The 23,401-nt window shown below is 40.0% G+C and overlaps 1 protein-coding gene across 4 annotated transcripts; it reads right to left on the bottom strand.

The window, feature by feature from the left end:
• Nucleotides 1-7,237: 7,237 nt before the first annotated feature.
• On the bottom strand, nt 7,238-22,050 carry MSMO1 (methylsterol monooxygenase 1). Of its 4 annotated transcripts, none has more exons than XM_037058339.1 (6): nt 21,907-22,050; nt 16,811-17,096; nt 12,995-13,143; nt 12,008-12,134; nt 10,078-10,232; nt 7,238-8,209 (listed from the first exon to the last, which is right to left on the bottom strand). In XM_037058339.1, the coding sequence occupies exons 2-6, from the start codon at nt 17,063-17,065 to the stop codon at nt 8,014-8,016; spliced, it is 882 nt and encodes a 293-aa protein (XP_036914234.1). In that variant the 5' UTR covers nt 17,066-17,096; nt 21,907-22,050; the 3' UTR covers nt 7,238-8,013. The 4 variants fall into 4 exon arrangements, with proteins under 4 accessions (XP_036914234.1, XP_036914235.1, XP_036914236.1 ...); XM_037058340.1 differs by having other exon boundaries at nt 21,879-22,024; XM_037058341.1 differs by lacking the exon at nt 21,907-22,050 and adding an exon at nt 19,865-19,886.
• Between the last annotated feature and the right edge of the window lie 1,351 nt (nt 22,051-23,401).

Here is a 23,401-nt window from a genome sequence, read left to right as displayed (position 1 = left end):
CCTGTAAACATTACACAGACTTTCATTATAATCAATAATCATATCTACTTGCATCTTTAATATGCTCATTAAATGTTATGGATCACTGTTCACCTCCCCCCCAAAAAAAACCAAGTTTTCTCCCAGTCTACTTCATCTCAAAAATGGCCTCATTATGTGTTTATTTAATAAAATTCCAGCCCCCACTTGTGTGGCTCAGTAGATTGAGTGCCAGCCTGAGAACCAAGGAGTTGATGGTTCAGTTCCCAATCAGGGTACAGTAGGGAGCACGCAAGGGGCAACCACACATTAATGTTTGTCTCCTCTCTCCCTTCCCCTCTCTCTAAAAGTAAACAAATAAAATCTTTAAAAAATAAATTAAATTACATTTTAGTTTAGGTCTTCAATCTCTCCCCTTTCCCCGTGCCCCATGTCAGCAATTTCTATCAGTTCTATCATATATTAATCTATACATGTATATGCTCATATCTATCGATTCTACCGCTTCTTGCTAAGGCCACTGCCACTACCCTAATCTAAGCGCCAGCTTTTTCTCCCACTGACCATTGCAATGGCCTCGTATCCCATCTCCCACTTCCACCCACATAGACTTCATGACTCACAGAGCAGCCCATTTGCAGAATGTAAATCAGATTATATCACTCCTCTGCTTAAAAGCTTCCAGCAGCTTTCCAATGTTCTTGGAATTCTCAACTTCTTACGTTGGGTCCCCAGTCCTACAGAATCTGTCCCCTCCCAAGTACCATCTCTCATATCTTCCTGCTCATTTCCTTCACCATGCTCATCACAAAATCATGTTTCTTCACTTGCATTACTTTCTTTTCCTTGTAGGTTAGCACCTTGAGGGTAACCCATAAAAGAGATTCAGTAACTACTTGTTTAAAAAATGAAATGTGTCCTAACATTTTAATTTAAGCCCACAAGAATTTTATGCCTTTTAAACTTTAACAATTTTTTAATGGTTTCTTTTTTTTAAGATTTTATTTATTTATTTATCTTTAGAGAGGAAGGAGAGAGGGAGAGAAACATCAATGTATGGTTGCCTATCATGCATCCCCTGCTGGGAACTGTCCTGAAGGGAACCAGCCTGCAACCCAGACAAGTGCCCTGACTGGGAATCGAACCGCGATCCTCTGGTTCACAGGCCTGTGCTCAATCCACTGAGCTACCCCAGCCAGGGCTTTAAACTTTAACAATTTTAAGAAAATAACCAATATATCTCTACAAGGATATCATTCCTAATAACCTTAATATCTCAAGTCTTTGAACTACACACTATACTACACACTGTATTGGCTTTAATCTTCCTCTTTCTGACCACATTTTACGAATAAGACTTCAATTTAGAGAGGTTTAAAAGTTAGTACAATTTATATAAATTATAAGTGGTGGAGTCAGAATGGTGGAGACACACAGCATTATTTCCATGGTATATAGTAGGGCTTCCGATTCATTTAGTCATTCCAGAAACCTGTATCTAGAAGCTACTCTGTGTAGGTAGTTACTTGGTGGAATGTTGTCGGTGGGGAATACAAAGTTGATTAGCATATGGTTCCTACCGGAGAGGAACTCAGAGTCCACCATCCAGGGGACGGACTCAGGATTGCCTTGTCCAGTGATCAGCGTGCTCTCAGGCTAGAACAAATCACTAGGCACACGAGAGTTGATTTCAACTGGGAGTTAGCAGAATTGAAGTCTGGAAAAAACAGGTGCTGTTAAGAAGCAACTTGTTGAGCATTTTAAACACTTTGGAAAAAACATACCATAAATATTCTATAACTAGATTGGCTAAATTAATTAATTCGCAGATTGAGAACACACCACACCCCAGCTGCTTGGGAACCCCCTTGTGGCGGGAAGTGTTACCAGACACACTGAGTCATTACATTTTCCTCGGGTAAAGACATTAGGTTTGGCTTCCACGCTGCTCCAAATTCTCAGGCAGGATTCCTTCAAGCTTCAGTGTTTCACTTGCTCTGTCTGGTTCCTCGCCTCCGCAAATATTTTGACTCCTGGAGTTTGCTCATATTTAACACTTGCAGAAACCCTCTACCATCTACCCTCGACAGCCCAACTACCATCCCTTATTTAGTTTCACCTCTTCCTAGGAACTAGTTTCTCATCTTCCTATGTTGTTCAGCCTGCCTCCTAACACCTCTGCAATTTCATTAGTCATTGAATTCACCCTCTTTGGATGTCAGGACTCACCTGTGCTCAGCTGGACAGCCAGCAGGGCCCAGGGCAACAGCACCACATAAAAAAAGAGGCTCAACTGGTACCTTGAAGTGATGCGATTACCTAGCAGAGGAACTAGAGAGCAAGTGTGAGTTAATCACAGTTGCTCTGATAGGAAATAAGCCACAAACCCCTATGGTCTTCCATTCCACCTCGGCCTGCTTCTTGTTCATGCTCCCTCATCTAAAATGCTTCAGAAACTAACTCCAAAGCACATCATGACCTAGCTTTATTTCTCCAACTTCTCTCATCATCGCCCCGTGTCTCCCATTCACACAGCATGTGGGTATTGCATGCTCTGTCAGTTCTTAGCACATGCTGTTCCCTTTACTTGAATTGCTCTTCCCTCTCTGCCCATCCCCCACTCTCCATTTCTGGGTAACTTTTGCTATCAGGGTCTCAGACTTAACATAACTTCCTACAAGAACCTTCCCTAACAGCTTCCATCTAGCGAGGAAGATCCTGCTGCTGTGTGATTCCAATCTCCCTCGTGCCCCTGTCTCTTCTTAGAGCTCTTTAATAACTACTTATTTAATTGACCATAATCTCCTGTATACTATAAATTCTGGGAGCAGAAAGCATGTCTCCCACGCCCCCTAGTGTATGCTAGGAGAGCCTAACTGATTGAGTTCATACATAATTGAAAACAGTATTTACTGACTGAGTGAATATATAAATTCTTTTTTTAAGATTTTATTTATTTTACTTTTAGAGAAGGGTAGTGGGGGAGAAAAAGAGGGATAGAAACATCAACGTGTGGTTGCCTCTCGCACACCCCCAACTGGGGACCTGGCCCACAACCCAGGCATGTGCCCTGATGAAATTGAATTGATGACCCCTTGGTTCCCAGGCCAGCGCTCAATACACTGAGCCACACCAGCCAGGGCTGAATATATAAATTCTTAAAGAGACCAAGCTATGCTCCTCAGATGACATCTGATACTCCATTTAAGTCAAGCCTCAACAATTTAAAAATCACTTGCTCAAAATTTACATTCATGCAGCTGCAAGGACTTCCAGAACTACAGGAAACAGCTCATGGTTATGAATGTGGGCAGATCTGAGAACAGCATTGTTCTGAGCTTGAGGAAGAACCCGTCACCGCTGCCTATTTCTGTCAGTTCACATGGAAATACACCTTCAACCAAAGGAAACCTGGAATACAGCTCTGTCAGCTTTGAAGTCCTGAGTAGAGTAGATGAACTAGTCAGGACTTGCTTTGTTGCAAAATAAATTAAATTCAAAATGGTATAATAGAAAGGGAGAAATGGGAGGAAGGACACATTAATTCACATAAAGAGAGCTGGCCTCTTTCCCAGTTCTTCCCAGGACTCTGCCAGCATTAGGAATCTCTATCTATCTAGCCATCCACCTAAGGGTTACTGTCTGGCCTCAACCTCTGTGTTAGCCTCATTCTTTCTGTGAGAGGGACGTTTACAGGGTTTTCTGTAGACAGAGTCAGCACCCTTCTCAATGTTCACGCATAAAATCCCAAAGATTTGAGGATCAGACTGGCAGGCTTGGGTCAGGGGCCTATCCCCAGACTAATCACTGGAGAAAAGAAAATTGGGTATTATCATAAATTACACCTAAAAATTGTGATCTAAAAGACAAGAATAAGTAGAACCTCAAACAGGATATCTATAAAGACTAGACACACAGGTAAAGATACATTATCTCATCCAGCATATATTCAGTTTGTAAGAAAAACTGACTTTGTAGACTTCTTAATGTACTTCTTAGACTAGAGTTGTGCTTTTACATGTTCTTTATAAAAGTAAAGATCAAGATTTTTCGTGACATATTTCTGTCTTGCTCCTTGCTTTGGAAAGAACCACTTTCCTCAACCATCCCTTGCCAGAATTAAATCTTAGTTGTCACCAAGTTCTCAGTCTGGGACGGTTCAGGCTATAAACTATTAAAGCAGGGACCTCACGGCTGCCCTACTAAAAGGGAATAAATACTTCTTAACAGTGGAGTCTCAAAATGCTGTTGCCATCTTGTTACTTGTCCTCACTACTCTGTATTAATTCTTTAAAAAATACAAAGTTGTCAACCCTCAGTGTTGTGTAAGAAATTCTATCTAGTGTATAAGGTTAGTGCAGTAAACTAAGGGATGTCTAGAGATCACCCTTGGACTACACGGTAAAAATAAACCAGAATAGAATTAACATAATTTAAAGAGACTGTTCACTTTGATAAACTAAATTGTCTAAGGCAATAGCCACCTGAACTACCTTGTTCCAGAGTTATTTTATGCTTTTAATCCAACAGAGTATTTCTCAGAGCAGGAAAATCACTTTGAGAGATGTTATAAGGGATGCTACAAAATAAGACATGATTCATTTGGACTAAAATTTTTAAGAACTGGTAAAATGGTTGATAAACACCATTTCAATGTAAAATTTCTAACCAAATTGAAAAAAAATTTGTTTTTCTTTTTAATAAATCTGCTAAGTTACAGTGCTACAAACTAATAGCTATCTTAAGTTTAAATGTGCATTTGGTGTTTATGTCAATTTTTTATTACCTCTACACACACCATACAAAAAATATTTGTAAAAGCTGAATATATTATTGGTATATGCATGGAAAAATCAGTTTCCAATGAAATGGATAAATACTGCTTTTAAATTTTCCATTGTCTTGGTCCATTTGATAAAATATTCAAAAATAAATTCAGAAAAAACAAATAGTTGCTTTCTTTAATTTGCAGCTTTTTTGTTGTGTTTCTGTTATGTGTTAGGCACTTTGCCTGTTTTTTGATAGCTGTGTTTAATCCTTGAAAGCTTGCAAGAGAAGCTTTAATATTCCCATTTTACAGACAAGAAAACAGAGACTCAGTTAACTTGCAACCTGTCCAAGGTCACACAGGCCACACAGTAAACAGCAGGGTCCGGCTCCACATCGAGGTCTATGCAGTTCTTGCCTCTGCTATTTCCCTGGGCCTCACAGCTCCAAGCAAAACAAATGACATGAATTGGCGATTAGTTACTACTGTACAGTGGGTTTGCTCTCCAGGGGTCTCAGCTGTAGCCCCTTTCATATCTATTACAGAAAGGAGATTCAAGTCCAGGCAGACGATTACATTTAACAGCTTTTCAGGTCACTGAGGACACAGCAGCATTCTGAAATTTCAACAACTCTGGAAAATCTCCACTTCCACGGAAGTATTCAAGCCAACAGCAGGTAGAAAAATATCTTCTCTCTGTATTACAATCTTAAAGTTTCTTCAAGTCTTAAGGAGAGAATGTGGTGAGTTTTTTAAAGAAATAACCAAGATTCTAGTATCCTGGTCTTCTATTTAAAATTTTTTAAAAAACATGTCCATACTGTTTGTTAACGGTTGAAATAAATGTTTTCTCAAAAGATAATCGAGTCCTACATGTAGCAGTTACTATATTTAATAGAACTGCTCTACACTACACCTCTGTATTTACTTAAATGATTTTTCTGTCATTGCTAGACTTTAAATCATTCCTGGTTACCGTCTTTTAAATATTACTCAAACTAGGACACAGTAAACATATGCTTGTCCATGTGCAGCCCAAGCAGAGTAAAATGAGACCATTAACTTCTTGCAATTTAGGCTTGACATTAATTCATTTTAAGATTATCTGAACTTTCGGATATTCTTGTTTTTCAGACACGTACTGCTTTTGATCCTGCCACCCTCCATTTGTACAGCTGAACTTCAAATGAAGACAAAAACTTTGGCTCTTGATTCTGTCCGGGTGGAACAAAGTGTTAGCTTTTTTCCCTTTGCCTTAATTACAAATCTGACAAGCTTGCCTTCAATGGCATTATTCAAATCTGTAACAAATCTGCTTAACTGAAGCTGCAGGCAAAGCCTCCTGTCACTACATGAGAAACTCATTAGTCAAGATCATCTGCATTCAGTTGTTAGAGCAGCCAAGAGTTTAACTTTATTCCTGGTCAAAAGTGAAGGAAGTCAAGCTCTTGATCCAGGTAGTAATTACACAACTGTGATCCCTCGTCCACCTGCGTGCTTGTTTGCAAAATGCACTCAACTAAAAATTTCTAATGCTGTACTGCAAAATACTGAAAACCAGCACTGCAACCTCATTCAAAGCTCGGTGTACCAAGTCTTTGGGTCACAGGTCTCTTTCCCTAATCAGCAAGGTCCCCTCTGCCATGGCAGGTTTATTCGCTAGAGACATTGAACAGAAATTGACCAGAAGAGGCCCAGAACTCTCCAGATAGGAGAAGTCCTGGGTGAGGTGGGTATAGATACGAGAAGGCGGATTCTGTGAAAGAGCATCTACTTAACGGGAATCTTACACCACCTTTCCATACGTGATTCCCGGAATGATGGCACGTGGGCATATTCTTCCCAAGATAGGATGGCTCGTTTCTGGAGAAACTGAACCTGAATTTAACCTACAGAAAAAGACAAAGTCTGAAATGACTGACTTGCTGCCTGACCATCTAAAATAGTTTCACAATCACATTTGCAAATTCTTTCCCTCCTCAGTCATGCAATTCATTTGAACTTGGAAACTTCAGAGTCCTTTTAAAGCTACTACCCACTTGATTAAGTATCTCCTCCTCTCTATTAAGATTCAGTTCCCTCTTAACAGAACTATTTTGCTTCCTTTTCAAAAAACAGGAACTCGTCAGAAAACGGCCCCATACTTTAAAACAGTAACAGTTCAGTAAATTAGAATTATCAACTCCTGATCTGTCAGAATCTAGATATTTGAGATTAAATCAGCCCTAAAAAGTTGAGCTCTATTCTTCCATACATTTCCTAGAGAAAAGAGCTGCTTCAATGCCGTTTACTGAAACAGGTCAATGGAATGTCCAATAGCCCAATAAATACACGTTGAAACTGTTAAATAAATAAAAGAAATGAAGCACTTACAAAAAATAAAATTATTCGTTTTATTACAAAACTTAATAATTTAGCGATTTCTGTACTTTTCCTCATAAGAATAAAATAAAAGGTGACAGCTGATGTTCAAAACTGGAAACCAGGTAATCAGACAGAAAAAACACATTTATTTTAATAGCTCAAAGTGCAAATACAAATCAGTTCACAAAGTTTCAAGATACAGCTTTAAGTATAATAAAAACCTGATTTTCAAAAATTAATGGGTAAATAGCAGAGATAAAGCTTCATTTTTAAAAAATTCAAGGAACATGGAAACTTTTAGACTAAAATATTCCACTTATATCAATTCAGAAATACCTAGATGCCAGTAGTACATTGGGGCCCACAGGGATTTCCCAAAACAACAGAAATCACCCCAAACTGGTCAGCTGCAGACCAGAATGGAAACTCACGGTGCTGGCCAGCTCTGATTTTTGCAGCCTCATCCACACTGGGTCAATCGATGCCATTTACCCCACCATATTTTGATCTTTAGGCAAACTCCAAAAAATATTTAAAGTTCCACACGAGCCCATCATCCACTATTAAAGAGTTTTTCAAATGGTCACTGTATATTTAAAATATTGAAAGACCAGTATCAATTTCAGGCCCAAGGTGTTACTGGAGGGGAAAAGACATAGCTCTTCTATTACTTAAATCCTCTTTGTAAGGTTAGCAACATGGTGTTGAGACTTCCTTACTTATTTCTACACATACAGAACTTGAATGGAAGGTAGAAAAAGTTCCTACTAGGAAGACAAAGGTTGTTAACTTTTATCACTCAGCAGACAAGACCTATGCTTATTTCTGCTCCCCAGAGGCAATGTTAGCTCCTAGTTTTGATTCAGGAAAATGTACATCTTCAGGAAGTGTTACATAAATATTTATTCAGTCTTTTTCTCAGTCTTCTTCATCTTTTCTGTGTAGGCAATAAATTGAGAGTCTGTTCCAAAAAGTCGATCCCACCACGTAAATGTTGACGCGTAGTTTCCAATGAAGTTCATGTGGTGGAAATCATGGTGCCGAGAACCAGCATAGAATGGGATGAGATTTAAAGGGTTGAGAGGAATGTCATAACCACTGAAATAAAAAATAACCAAGATTATGAAGAAATAATTGACATTTTCACAGACAGTCACATTAACTAATTCAAACATTCCACTTTACCTAAGTCACTTTATTTCTGATATGCTTACAAAAACTAAAAAGTTAACAGAACACACTGCATACTATAGAAACCACTTAAGAAATTTTTAAAAATCTTTTTAATATATTATATTAAATCACACATTTTAATAATTGTCTAGGAATTTTCCTCAAGGATACACACACACACAAACATTCTTTTTGCAGTCCATGGCCTAATAATTGTATTTTGTACAACAGGCATTACAGTCTCAGGGAATGAAGAAGAGGGTGATAGTAATGACTAGATTTTTTCATGAATTACTTTTTTGTTTCAGAGGAAGAGCTTCCTCACCACAACCTATAATGCCTATGATCACGTCTTCAAGAAAAGGTTACGCGACATTCGTATCAAGCATTAGCAAGGTGAGACCTGAGAATCACTGGGTGCAACTTTTAGTCAGTGACAAGTTGGAATTAAATGCACAATTAATTAAAATATGAGTGTGCTTTCTATAGCTGGAAAAGCACACATTCTTTTTAAAAGAATACCATTTAGAGCAGCCTCCTTTATTTCTAATATGTATCTAAAATCTGACAGCCAGATATACACCAGTCTGAACTATCCCAATCTCTCCCTCCAGAAGGCTGAGAGGGAAGGAAAGAGGAAAGAACAATGAAAGGAAAGAATGAAAGAGACGGCACTTAACAGTTATCTACAGAAAAAGTCTCTGCCTAGAATCAGAAAATTTGTTTTGCTACTTAAGTGGTTTAAAAATTATTCTTAGAATTTAATATTCTGCTTTCATGGGTATAGCAATAAGTCCCAAGTTAAAAATACAATGAGTATATACTTTTAAAATAATGAAAAATTAGGATTTTAAGTATTTTAAAAGGCATTAGACATAAGTAATTTACCATAAAATATCTTCCAAGCAACAGAAAAGAAGGTGAAATATGTAAATGTTACAAGTAGCAATTTCATCAGTGCTGGGCAGTGAGACAATAAATACTCTTACTCAGTGAAGGCTAAATGATTCAATGTTCTTTTGTTCAAGAGTCAGACTTAGATTCATTACAGACGAATAAAGGACTGCGAACCCTGAATTATGGTATTTAACCACAGGACATGGTTTTCTTCAGGAAAACCGCACGAACAGTTTCATTTGAACAGTTTCAGGAAGACCTAAGCAAGACATGAAACCTAAGAGCCATAAAAATGAATGACTTTACTATGGGAAAGTTAAAAACTTCAGGCCTAGAAAAGAATCACCAAGAGTTAAAATTCAATGACAGACAGATAGAAAATGTTTAGAACATACGTAACCAACAAAGCTTACACAAACTGATAGGTGTTAAGACATATAACCTAACAGAAAAATGAACAAAGGACATAAAAAGATAAAGAAAAATACTACTGATCATTAAGTGCACACAGAGACGCATAGCCTCCCGGGTCACTGGAGAAACGCACGTGAACACAGCACTGAAAGCCATGTCCTCTTACTGACAAAGAGGAAAAAGTCGGTGCTACCCGGCTTTGGAAAGGCGTTGGGGGAGGGAAAGCTTTCTTCCATATTTCTGCTGGGAATGTGAACAGGGACCATTTTGGAGGGCAGTTTTGAAGTACCCATCAAAATTTTATTTCACTTAGCCAAAAAGAACTTACACTCCCTGTCATTTGAACTTCCATCCCCATGGTTATGCTGTCTTGTTCTCTTAAAAATTAACTTCACCAATTAGTCTACTTCTATATAACCTTATGACCAGGAAAATAAAGACATTTGATGACACCTCACGCGGGGACAGAACCCAGAGCTCACCTGTGGACATCGATAGTTTCTAGCAAACGAATGGTCACCCAAGCCCAAAGAAGAACTACATGATCGCATAAAAGAATGATTCCGATGAAAAATCCAGTTCCAAGAATCAGGGTTTCCAGGGGATGTGCATATTCAGCTTCCATTCCAAATGGAGCCTAAAAGAAATAGGTAAGAATTCCTTAATATATTGTGACAGCTAATTGTATGCATCAGCGTGGATAGGCCCCAGTGCCCAGTTGCTTAGGCAATCAATCTGGACGTTGCTGTGAAGGGATTTTTCAGATGTGGCGAACCCTTAAATCAGCAGACTCAGAGGAAAGGAGATTACCCATTACAGTGCTGCTGGGCTTCATCCAGTCAGCAGAAGGCCTTCACAGCAGAGACTAAGGTTTGGGGAAGGGGTTTCTAAAAGACTATAACAGAGAAGCCCTGCCAGGGTTTCCTGCCTGCTGCCCTGTGGAGTTCAGACCTAAGACTGTTAGAGCAACTCTACTGCAATTTCCAGCCTGTGGGCTTCCTGCAGACTCCAGACTTGCCAATCCCCACAATCCAATGACCCAATCCCTCAAAATAAGTACCAGTAATCTCTGTGTATGTGTATCTTTTATTCTTTTTCTCCAGAAACCCTAATACATATATTCTAATTTATTTATGAATATATTTTGTAAATTATATTATTTATGTATGTAATGATAATACGTCTAGTCATACATATATAAACAATAAAAGTAATTCTCAATAAAAAACACTCATGATGTTTTTGTTCCTACCAAACATCCAAAGGTTTAGTAGGGAGGTCCTTAATAATATTTCAATGTCTTTGAGAGCTTAAGATAAAGGCACTAAACAACTGACTTGAATGCTAATTTTGGTTTATGCATCTGAATTTGTTCTGCCAAGAAAGGGATGCTTGGTTTAGCATACATTTGGCATACCACGTAACCAGGATCAATGCGGAACACAACAGAACCAGTTTGACAAACCTACATCAGAACCTACATCAAAAGCAGTTCTGATAAAGCCACTTTTTATCTGTTCTCTGTAAATTTATCAAATACAGAGAACAGACTCCCGGTTGTCAGAAGGGAAAGGGGTTGGGGAACTGGATGAAGATGAAGGGATGGGAAGGCACAGATCAGTAGTTGCCAAAGTCAAGGGGATACAAAGTACAGCACAGGGAACACAGTCAATAATACCATCACTATGTATGGTGACAGGTACTAAAAATATCAGGGGAAAAACTTTGTAAAGCGTGACTGTTTAACTGCTATGCTTTACATCTGAGACTATACTAATACAAAATAGTATCGAATGTAAACTGTAATTGGAAAACATTTTTTAAACATTTTTTATGGGAGTCAGCAATATGGTGAAAATGTTAAAACTAAATTGGTAACTGTTTTAGAAGTTTAAAGATTAGAGGTTTGTTGTTTGGGGGTCCCATTTTAACAACTCCAGACCACTACTGCTTCTAACCAAACTGCCAGGTCATCAATTCTGTCAGGATAAAGCTCTGGCCACAAAGATCAGAGTCTGAACTACTTCATGTAACATTTTCTTCTTTCAGGTCTCAATTTACCATGAAATAAAACACTAAAGGAAATCTGTAGCACTGGCCCGGTAGCTCAATTGGTTCGTGTCATCCCCATATGCCCAGGCTGCGGGTTCACTCCCCCATCAGGGCACATACAGGAACCAACCAATGAATGCATAAATAAGTGGGACAACAAATTGATGTTTCTCTCTCTCCAATCAGTAATTTAAAAAAGAAAATCTGAGAACTAACTGGCCATGTCTGTGTAGATATATGAGAAACATTCTTAATCATGGCAAAAGGAAAAAGAAATAAACAACATTTTTAAAAATGCTCAGGAAGTAAACGTGACATTTTGCCTCTAACAGAAAAGTATTAAATATAATTCCAACATACCTGAAACTCATGATGAATTTTATGAATATATTTATAGATTTTTCTGTGGTGTAAGAGTCTATGTAGAAAATAGTGCCAGGTGTCCTCAATCACCGCGCAACCAAAGCATCTTGCCAAAAGCATATACCTTTAGGATGGAAATACTGTCGTGAGTATAAAGTGCAATCTAGACTTTTACTTGGGTCCACTGCTTGAGACATTACATAAAACCAAATACTCATTTACCAGCTTAACCTAACTGGATATATTGATCAATAAATTCTCAAAACTGCTAGATATAAGGTAGCTACATGATACCATCCCCCCAAAAGTTATATACATTATATAGAAAAAGTACAGCCCTGGCTGGTCTGACTCAGTGGACTGAGCGCCTGCCTGTGAACTGAAAGGTTGCCAGTGATTCTTGGTCAGGGCATATGCCTGGGTTATGGGCCAGGTCCCCAACTGGGGGTGTGTGAGAGGTAATTCTCACGTGTCAGTGTTTCTCTCTCTCTCTCTTTCTCCTTCTCTTCTCCTGTCTTTGAAAATAAATAAATAAAATCTTAAAAAAAGAAAAAGTACATCTCTATATTGGTATACTTGTATTCAGTCATGTCAGGAACATATACTTGAATACAAATATTGGAACACAAATACCTATGGTCAGATAATACATATGTGTCTATATGGACATAATTTTTATAAACCTCACAAACTACTCTCATTGTTTTCATTCATTTTAGACTTAAAATGTAATTTTTTCTGTTAGTACAAGCGCCTTCCAATAAAGTATTACACTAAAATAGAGAAAGATCTAAAAATAGGAACATTATAAGTTTCTACCATGGTTTATTTTTCTACATTTTATTTACTTTCAAAGTTTAAAACAAAGAAACATTAACTAAATCAAGAAAAAAGATAAACATTAAGAATATTTAAATTGGGTGGCAAGCCATGACTGAGTATAAAAATCAAATCTTTATTAAAGATTTGTTTGTATCTACATACCATCTTGGCATACTTTCCCAACCATAAGGAATATTGAAATACTCTGTAAAATAATAAGTTCCACAAATCAAAGGAAGCTGGATACAAAAGTGATTAAAGAGAAGTACTTTAAAGCATTTCCATTGGTTTTCCCATGTTTCTGGTTTATCCTACAGAGAAAAAACACAAATATTCAGTATTAGTCTCTCTGTTAATAGTAGCCCGACATCCAGAAGTAAATTCCTAATTTTTCTCTAATGTTTAATAAGACCTTAATTCTGTTATTTACTTGTTTCATGAATTCTATATCACAGTTACTATGTTACAGTAAATAAAGCCCAGGACTCACAATATTCTCCCCTCTAAATTCTTGACAACTACCAACACTAACTTAGGTAAAGAATTTGTTACTAGACAAACCCAGGCATAATGCACATCAGCTCTCAATCCAAAGCAGCAGCACAGAATGAACATCTCCCTGGTCTGTGCTGCCCACAGGTCATTCACTTCTTTTATCAGGAATGTCAGAGAAGAAACATGTTACGTGAAGATTACAACTGGTCGCCCAGCTACTGAAGCAGTTGGTATCAGCAGCACTGAAAGCCTTTACTACACAGGTATATCGATGCTTCCAGACATTTGGCAGTATTCATTCCCAGAAATTAGTGTATTTTTGTTCATATACAATAACAGAATTATAAACTCTGAGCTGGAAGAATTTCAGGGATATGTCCACTGGTTCCCAAAGAATGGAGAGCTACTGCCCACAGATGAAGTTCAAAGATTAATGGCAAGTGAGTGAAGTGAGATCAATGTAGTAAAACAGGATACTAAACTAGCTTGGCAGGCCATGTTAAAAAGAAAACATAAAATACTAAATTTATTCGATTTAAAGGGCTACACTTACATAAGAAAAAGTGCCTTTGGCTTCATAAAAAGATGGTGACAATAACAAATGACTGCTTTGTTTTAAATATCCTTAACTTAAAAATTCAGAAATCTACCAATAAAACTTTTTTCAACCGAACCACAAATCTGAGGTAGGGGAGCTACTGGTCAGCGGAAGCCAGGAGGCCCTGTGCCCAGGTCACACAGGCAATTAGCAGAACTGGGACTAACTGAAATCTAGGTCTCCGGTTCTATTCTTGAAATTTTTAGTTACTTTCCCTGACCAAAACAAAGAAAAGGAAAAGCCTTAAACTGTGACTCAAACCCAGAGAGCTGGGTGGTCTCTAATCTCAGGACCATAACTAACCAGTTAGCTAGCTCTGTGATACCAGTCAGTTTTCTCAACAATACAATGTGGAAACTCCATAATTTATAATCGCCTATTTCTTTTTTTTTAATATTTTATTTATTTATCTTTAAGGGGAAGGGAAGGAGAGAGGAAGAGAAACATCAATGTATGGTTGCTTCTCGTGCATCCCCTGCTGGGAACTGGCCTGCAACCCAGGCATGTGCCCTGACTGGGGATTGAACCTCAATCTTCTGGTTCACAGGCCTGCGCACAATCCACTGAGCTACACCAGCCAGGGCTATAATCACCTATTTCTATTCTGAGCATTGCCACCCTACTCCTCCAAACCTCCAGTCTATAACTGGGGACAAAACAGGGAGGATTCTGGCTTGGGCTGGCAATGGCACTGTTTCCAATAGGAACTGTTTACCAGACTTTCAATGTCCTGCCTAGAATCTGACACCTATGTAATGCAGAAATTAACACCAAAATCAATCAATTATAATAAAATCACACGCTATACTGTTTCAGGTGTATACATATTGGTTTCAAAGATAGTTAACCACCAAAAACTCATACCCAGAATATCAGTTTACCATATTTTACTTTATATATAGCTGCATCTTAATATGAATGAATACCATTATTAGGCCACAGACCACAAAAAGAATGCTGTTAGTATACATATCCTTGAAGAAAACCCCTAGACAACTATTAAAATGTGTGACTTCCTAAAATGAAATAGAGGTCTACTACAAGGTCTACTTCATTACGTGTCTATTCCTGTACATTTCCCCCTCGTTAGTACGCATGAGTATTAACTGTCACACTGTCTATTCTTTTTTGAAAGCACAAAGTCTTTATTACTATTTTGTCACCAACAGCAACTTCTTCCTGTACCCTCAATGTTTCAGGGTATCTGCCTTCAAAATTCATTAATTTGCAGTGATTTTAAATCCCCATATATTGTGAAACCTTGTACTGATTTACCATCACAATTTATTTTAGCATCAAAAAACAAAGAGCTCAAAGCGAAACCTTGAATGGCTGTTAAATTCAAAGGAAGACGTGCAGAGAACAGATGTGGAGCCACACTCCCCAGCCCTTTAACCTGTTTACAAATGACCACCAGTAACCGACTAGATGATTGCTTGTCCTTTCTTTTCCCATACTTTATTTTCAAGCCACTCATAAAACACTGACTGAAAAAGGTCTTCCTTTCTTTGGAAAGGTTAACACTTCCAACCAACGACTCAACTACAGACAGCAAAGGACAATGATACCGTGGCCGGGCTGTGCATGCAATGAATCAGACACATAAGCAAATCAATGGGTAACACAGGGTAGCCAGAATCACCCCAAACACACATGAGAACTTGGGCACCCAAACTAAATTCTCCCTTTCAAGGCAGGCCATTGTATAAAAAACATTTCGGAATGTCTGCATCCTCAACTGAGGGTAACAGGATACCCTCTTTTGGGCCACATCCCTTTTTATTCCCTCCCTGCTCTCCCTTTGTTCTTCCCTCCTCTGGCTTGGAGCCCACAGGCCCCTGACTCCCTGCACGAGTCCCAGAGAATATCAGTACTGGCTGAAAGTGAGACGCACTGGAAGAGGCAATGAAACCAAGAGACTGAGAGAATGTGTGTACTGCCACCCCACGCAGACTCAGTGAGTGCAAATTAGCCTCCACAGCTGAACACTCTCAAGATGTCGACCTCCTAGCAAGGCTGTGTTAGGCTCTTCCTAGCAAGAGCCTAGCAAGGCTCTTGAGCTTGGTCTGGTATGACTTTTTAGAGAAGTGAACAGTAAGCATGAGAAACTATCACGGGTTCACCAAGTAGTGATAAATCCTCTCTGATAAGCTAAGTCTAGATTCCTTCCTTCAAGCTCCCAAGCTCATCAGAGAATGTCGCATCTACTTAAAGCACAACTTAACAAATTATTCTTGAAACAGTATCAGTAATGACCTGAGGCTGTACCGTCCAATGTGGTAGCAACTAGCAACAAGTGACTACTGAACACTTTAAATATGGCTCAACGGAGATGGACTAAAATTAGTCTAAAATACATGTTGGATTTCAAAGATAGTAATGAGAATTAGAATATAACTCGTTAAGTACTTTTTAATTGATTCCTGGTTGAAATGATAATTGTTTAGATTTACTTGTTAAGTAAAATGTATTTTGGGATTAATTTTCCTATTTCTTTTTATGTTTTTATGTATTCTACTAGAAAATTTAAAGTTACATTTGTGGCCCTGGCCGGTGTAGCTCAGTGGATTGAGCGCCAGCCTGTGAACCAAAAGGGTCACTGGTTCAATTTCCAGTTGGGGCACGTGCCTGGGTTGCAGGCCAGATCCCCAGTTGGGAGTGTATAAGAGGCAACTGGTTACACATTGATATTTCTCTCCCTCTCCTTCTCTCTCCATACCTCTCTCTCTAAGAATAAATAAAAATCTTTTTAAAAAACTATATACGTGACTGAATTATATTCCTGTCGACAGCCCTGATCTGGAGTCTCTCAAAACAAAATCCCAATTACTTTAAAATTATTCCACACTAACGATAATACTCCACTTCAAGTCCATCATACTCACCTTTTGAATTTTGTACTTCTTCATGTAAGGTATAAATTGAAACAAAAACCCAGGTAAACAGAACAAGAAATAAAGGGCCTCGTGAACTATCAGGGAGCCCCACGTTGCAATCTGGAACTTTGTGTAATTGTCCAACATATAGTTCCAAGCATTTTTAAATGGTTCTTGCAGAGGGTTCTCAGGTAAAAGTGAATCTACGTACTCCACGGCCAAGGACGCTGAACTAAAGATGCTGGCACTTTCATTTGTTGCCATTTTTCAAATCTCTGCACACGGCCTTATAATTCTGTAAACATAAATAAATACATAAGTAAGCAAGAATGCAAGCAAAACAATGACATTCCAAGGAAACAGTGTCAAAAATGTACTTTTGATAATGTTAAAAATAACAATTTACTAAAGAAGCACCAATTTCTCAGGTTCTAAGCATGTAGTTAAAAAAAAGTACAAGTGCACTGATGTCATCACCACCTCCATTTGTAGAAACTGATTTCAAAGCCACATGTTATTATTTACCCTGGTTTCACTTCAGACTGCATAAATCTTTCACCTTGTATTAAAGATACATATAATAGACTATTTTTAAAATTAAAAAAAGTCATGTGAACTCCTAAGAGCAAGGTCAAAGAGAGTAACAATGAATAAAGAATTTCAAGCTTTTGCCCTGGCTGGTGTAGCTCAGTGGATTGAGTGCGGGCCTGTGAATCAAAAGGCTGCCGGTTCGATTCCCAGTCAGGGCACATGCCTGGGCTGCAGCCAGATCCCCAGTAAGGGAGCACGTGAGAGGCAACCACACATTGATGTTTCTCTCCCTCCCTTTCTCTCTCCCTTCCCCTCTCTAAAATTAAATAAATAAAATCTTAAAAAAAAAAAAGCATTTCAAGCTTTCCTTAAAGAGACTTTTGAATGTGGTCTCCATGGAAAAACTTGTAATTTCAATGGGCAATAATGAAGTTTAAGTGTCACTGAAGCCCTAACGGGTATCACCCAGCTCAGTTGGCTGGGTGTCATCCTGCAGAGGCAGTTCCACTCCTGGTCAGGGCACATGTCTGGGCTGTGGATTTACTGCGTGAAAGACAACTGATCGATGTTTCTCTCCTACATCGATGTTTCTCTCCCTCTCTTTCTCCCTCCCTTCCCCTCTCTCAAAAAATAATAAATAAAATCCTTTTAAAAAAAGGAATAAATAAAATCTTTTTACAAATGTCACTTAACACCAAAAGAACCTACAAAGGAAAAGCCTGCCAAATATGACTACATAATAATTACATACTTCTGCCCTGGCTGGTGTGGCTCAGTAGACTGAATGCTGACCTGCAAACCAAAGGGTCACTGGTTCGATTCCTAGTCAGGGCACATGCCTGGATGGCAGGCCAGGTACTCAGTAGGTAGCATTCAAGAAGCAACCACACATTGATGTTTCTCTCCCTCTTTTCCCCCTCCCTCTCTCTAAAAACAGATAAATAAAAGCTTTTTAAAAATTACATACTCCTGAATGGGGAAGAAAGAGATTACAAATAGAGTCAAAGATCATACTTAGAACAAAAAGCTACAAGATATGCTTAGGAAAAGCCTAAAAACCCAACAGTAAAATGACAAAGGCCATGCACACTTGGTTCACAGAAAAATAAATACAAATGCTCAGTAAACAAAGAAGCAGTTGACCCTGACTGAAATAAGGGAATGAACCCTGAAACAAAAATCTTTACATGTCATAGTGCTCAGTACCCAGTACTGGTAAATGTAATAATTTGGGGAAACAGGCATCATCGCACATTGTTGATGGGGTGGGAAGTGTATATGTGGGGGTGGGAGCTGGGGCAGGAGGTGGGGAAGACTAGTACATCTTTGAGGGGAAAAAAAAATCACAGTATCTCTCACAAGTCAATAGGAATACACCACCTACCCAGCAATTTTTTCATTCCAGTGCACAAAAACAGGTATGCTAAAACTGAAAGAAGCACTGATTATAGTTTTTAAAAAAACAGAAAAAATAAAAAATAAACCCACCAGCAAAAAATTAGTTAAAAAATTCTAAGTTCTCTCACAGAGAATGATACTGCCACTCTAAAGAACAAGGAAGATCTTTCTGTTCTACACAGAAAGATGTCTAAGATCCAGTGTTAAGTGAATCAGCAAGTTACACAACACGCATAGCAGGAGCTATGGTTTTGTACAAGTCACGTATTTGATCTATGCACATACACACACACAAATATAGAAAATGTACGGAAGAAAACAGGGAACAGATCGGAGTGGTGACCTTTAAGAAAAGGGATCAAGAGGTAGCAGGTCTGTGCCATGCTCAGGTGCACACACAGTGCAGGGGTGTTAGGGAGGAGAGTAAAAACTTGTACTTATTTTATACCTTACATTTTTTTCATGAGCATGTTTTACTTATATAATAAATAAAGCTTAACAGGTTACCGTGAAAAAAATAGAAAAACTTAGCCAACTTCCTCAGGTCTCTGAATTCACTTTGCATCCTTATTCTTTTGTCTAATTCTCAAGTGACTGACCCCCTCGGAGACTATCATGTTGTGTCCTGTGCCATCCCAACCTCGAAAACTTCTCTTTGCTCACTCAGCCTCTCCTCTAAGACTGACTAGGCTTGTGTTCACGTCTTACCTCATTAAGAGATCGTCCAGAACTCACTTCACCTTTCTCATCGTTTGTCCCTCTTCACTGAGTCTTCCCGCCTCAAGCTTAAAAACGTACTCAAGCCTTCCTTGCTGAGGAAAGGTTTCCTAATCTTTATCATCTCTCCCCCTCCACAAGCCACTGTCCTATTTCTCTTTCTTCGAACCAACCAACTTCTTTTTCAAAGAAGTGATTGATACAAAGCCTCTGATGGCTTAACTCTCACACACACAACTCACTGGACTACTTAGAACCTAGCTAGCTCACCACTCACACCACGCTATCTTCAAAGAGCTTACCAAATCTGGTAATGTTGAGGCAACAACACTTCCCAGCTGTGTGACTTTGAGCAAGTTACATTAACTTCTCTGAGCCTTAGATTTATCATATGTAAAATACAAAGAACAATGGTACCTAGACAGTGGGGATCTTTTCCCAATGTCGAATCACCACCAGGTACGCTTTTAAATATCTTATAATTTTATCTGTCAATTACACCTCAATAAAGCTGAAAAAGAAAAAAAAACAACAGTTCTTTCAATGAGTCCAAGAAAGAATGCATGTGAAGCACTCAGCACAGAGCCTGACAGTAATTCTAAGAAGCTAACAATTGCTGAGCATTTCCTATGTGCCAGGAACACATGCTCTCCTATATTAAAGACTTTAATCCTTACCACACTTTCACTTTCCCATTTTCTAAATGAAAAACCCAGGATTAGAAAGATCTCACAACTTTCCCAAGTTACAAAAATGCTAAGCGGGGAAGCCTATGTTATCATCCATTACGCTACACTTTAATCATAAGTAACAATGCACACAATAAATATTATAGGAAGAGAAGAACAATTCCTACAGTTTACCCAGGCCTCTTAAAAGGAGGCTGTCCTCCTTTTCACATCTCCCAGCAACTCCAATTAGTCTTCTGTTCTCCTCAATACCCTGAATTTACTCTTACTAAATTCACTAAGGATCTATTAGCTGCCTCATCCCACAAACATTCTTTCAAGTTTATTTTATTTAACTAGTCTGGAAGATCTGACAGTGCTCTCATTAAAATACTTTCTTTCCTTGGTTCTTGGCCTTACTAGAACAAAGAGGACCAGAAAGAGTTTCTAGAGAAAGACTATCTAAGCTGGACCCAAAGCATGATGGGAGGAGACCAGGTTAAAACAGAGAAAAGTAGAGGGAGGTAGGGACCACAGGGGATGTTTTCAGGAGAGGGAACCTCAGCTCCGAAGACTCAACCAGGACATGAGAAAGGATACAGCACTTTCTCATTCACAAGTCTGTGAAGTTTCCAGTGACACTTTCCTCACTCCTTTCTACTAATAATCTGGTAATTCCATTTACCTTGGGTGTTCTTAAGTGTTGTTTTTTAAAGTCAGCCAATATCCACAGTCTCTATTTCCAGCCCCCTCCCTCCCCTAAACCCCAGGTTGTAATTATCCAAATCTACTGGCTAGCTCCAATCAGACAGGTTGGAGGCACGTACAACTCATCACATCCAAAAGTTCAGCAACAACTGCTGCTCACAGCCCCGCCCATGTACTCGTCACCTCCCTTGATACCCGATTTTTGAACTGCACGTCCACCTATTTAGTCCTCGCTGACAGAACGTTCAAAGTCTCTGCTACCTGTTAACTAGGTAAAGGCTTGAAACTCTCACTCAATACAGAGACATCTGGTTTAACCAACACCCAGGAGTTTACGCTCCACACACAAGGGAGGAAAATGGGCAAATTGCTGCCAACTGAATAGGAGCTAAAAATAGGAAGTGAAGAGGAGAGGGGAAGGGATATACCGCATTGTCTTTTGCTTTTCTCCTCCTTGGACAACCCGATTCACTGGAAACCCGCTCTGCAGCAGGCTGACTAGGTCCTCAGAACAAAGTTACCTGTGAGTTCTCTGAGAAACCCTGATGTTTAGCTGCCCCTGCGTACTGTCTGCCACTGTCGGACCCCGCACCTTCACTGAGCCCAGCCTGCACCAGTGCCCTCGTTTGGCCTTGCCCTGCCTCGGAACTGCCCTCTTAAACCCTACCTCTAGGGCACAACGTCAGGTTTTAAACCCTCTTAAAATCCTTAAAGTTCAAAAAAGTTCCGAACCCCACCGACCTCATCTCACATACACAACAGGTCTAATCTCCTCCTCTTTCGTAAAACTTTCATCACTCCATCACCCTGTAACGTAACCATCGTCTAACATATCCAGTCTCCGGATGACTGCAAACTTATACAGAGCAAGAAACCAGCCCCAGCCCCGATCCATCATTCAAGAATTTCACACCACTTTTCCTCTTGCTGCTCGCCGCCCGCACAGTGGGCAAGGGTGCCCCGACCCGGCCCTGAGCGCGCATTCCCTCCTGGCCCGACTCCCCTCAATCCCCCGGAGCACGCGGCCGGTGTCCGCACGACCGCCTGGTCCTCACTTACGACCCTCTATTCCGATTCCCTCACCTGGAGGCTCGCGCGGAGAATGCCGCCCACCGACACCCAAATTCGGCCAGGTGCTTTCAACCCAGGTAGTCGCTTGTTCCAGCTGAAGGGTTAGGCCCGTTCCTCCCTTTGTGTTATTGGCTTGCGAGACTCCCGCCCCGCCTTCTCGGCCCTATGATTGGCCTATGCGGCTCCTGGCGTCGCGCGACTCGCGCCAACGAAATCACTGGCGGTGCCAGCGATTGGCGCCTCAAATGGAGTGAGGATAGTGAGACCCAGGCGCCCGGTCAGTGATTGGCTCCGCATTGCGCCTGGAGGAGGGGCAGCACGATGGAGCGTGACGTCACGAGGGGCGGGCTCAGAGGCTGCTACGTGCCGGCCGAATGAGTCATCGCCGTGGCAACTTGGATTCCGCCCAGAATTTTACAAGCGCTGACCTTGTGCAGGAGATTGCGTACCAGAGCAAAGTCCCTGTCACTTGGAGATGTAAACTTCGCAGCAGCCGCGTAGCCAAAACTCGGAGAGAGAACAGCACGAGTTTTAAAATCTGTTTTACCGTTTTTGTTTACGGACAGCCCGCCTTCCTCTGGTTTACCCTGGATTTAGGTACTTCTTTCTTGTGGCCCTAGCCCAAGTATCCTTTGATAAACCCCTGTATATGAAAGAGAGAATTTCAAACACGTTCTGTCTCCTGCGACAGTCCAGAGAGTTAGCTATCATTATCTCCTTATGGTAGATGAGAAAACCCAAGGCTCAGAAAAGTTTAGAAAATGATTTGACACGATAGATGGCAGGTGGCTCCTGTACCCGAGAGTTGCAACTCCTGTGTAGGACAGTGAGCGCCAAGGGACTGGGCAGAGTGCTGAAACTTAAAACTTTGTCTACAGCTCTAGCCTTATCTCAGTCTTCTCTCAATAGAGAGAACGCTAAAATACAGCGTTCTAGGGTATAATAGTAGTGTGTACAGACAGTGCAGTAAGTACGAATTTACAATTTCACTTGAGTGCCTTTTTAAAATTCACACAAGGACACCATTTGGCCTAGTTGAAAGCATTTTCTTTACAGTAGTTTCTGGCAATTGAATGCCGTTGTTCCTTTCACAGTATGTTGAAACTGGCTCTTCTGCCCGAAATAATCACCTCTTCATCAATTGATGTATTACCTGCTTGAGGAAGTCCCCTCTTGAGGACTGTCTCTCCTTTGGTCCAGTGACTTCTACTCACTCTTCTTACTGTCTGATGGCCACATTCTCTGTAAAGTATCACGACAGAGAGGTCACATCAAGTGAAGAGAAATAGGATCTGTCCCTTGGGCGTTCAGAGTCAGAGCCCCATCTTTAGGAGCCCTGTGCACATGGAAAGTGAGTAGTGTCCTTGAGTGGATGCTCTGATGGAGCATCTAGGTCCCCTTCTTCAGGACTGAAGCAGGTGTGCAGTCTGAGTCCAGTGACTGGAGGAAGGGGCCCCACCCCTTCCCCCAAATTCGAACTGTTTTGCTCTGCCAGCCCAGCTCCACA

The sequence above is a fragment of the Sturnira hondurensis genome, unplaced genomic scaffold (assembly GCF_014824575.4).
Source record: "Sturnira hondurensis isolate 20B ecotype Veracruz unplaced genomic scaffold, ASM1482457v3 Scaffold0010128, whole genome shotgun sequence".
Lineage (NCBI taxonomy): Eukaryota > Metazoa > Chordata > Mammalia > Chiroptera > Phyllostomidae > Sturnira > Sturnira hondurensis.
Note: the sequence above shows the minus strand (reverse complement) of the source record. Positions and strands in the feature narration are given on the sequence as shown.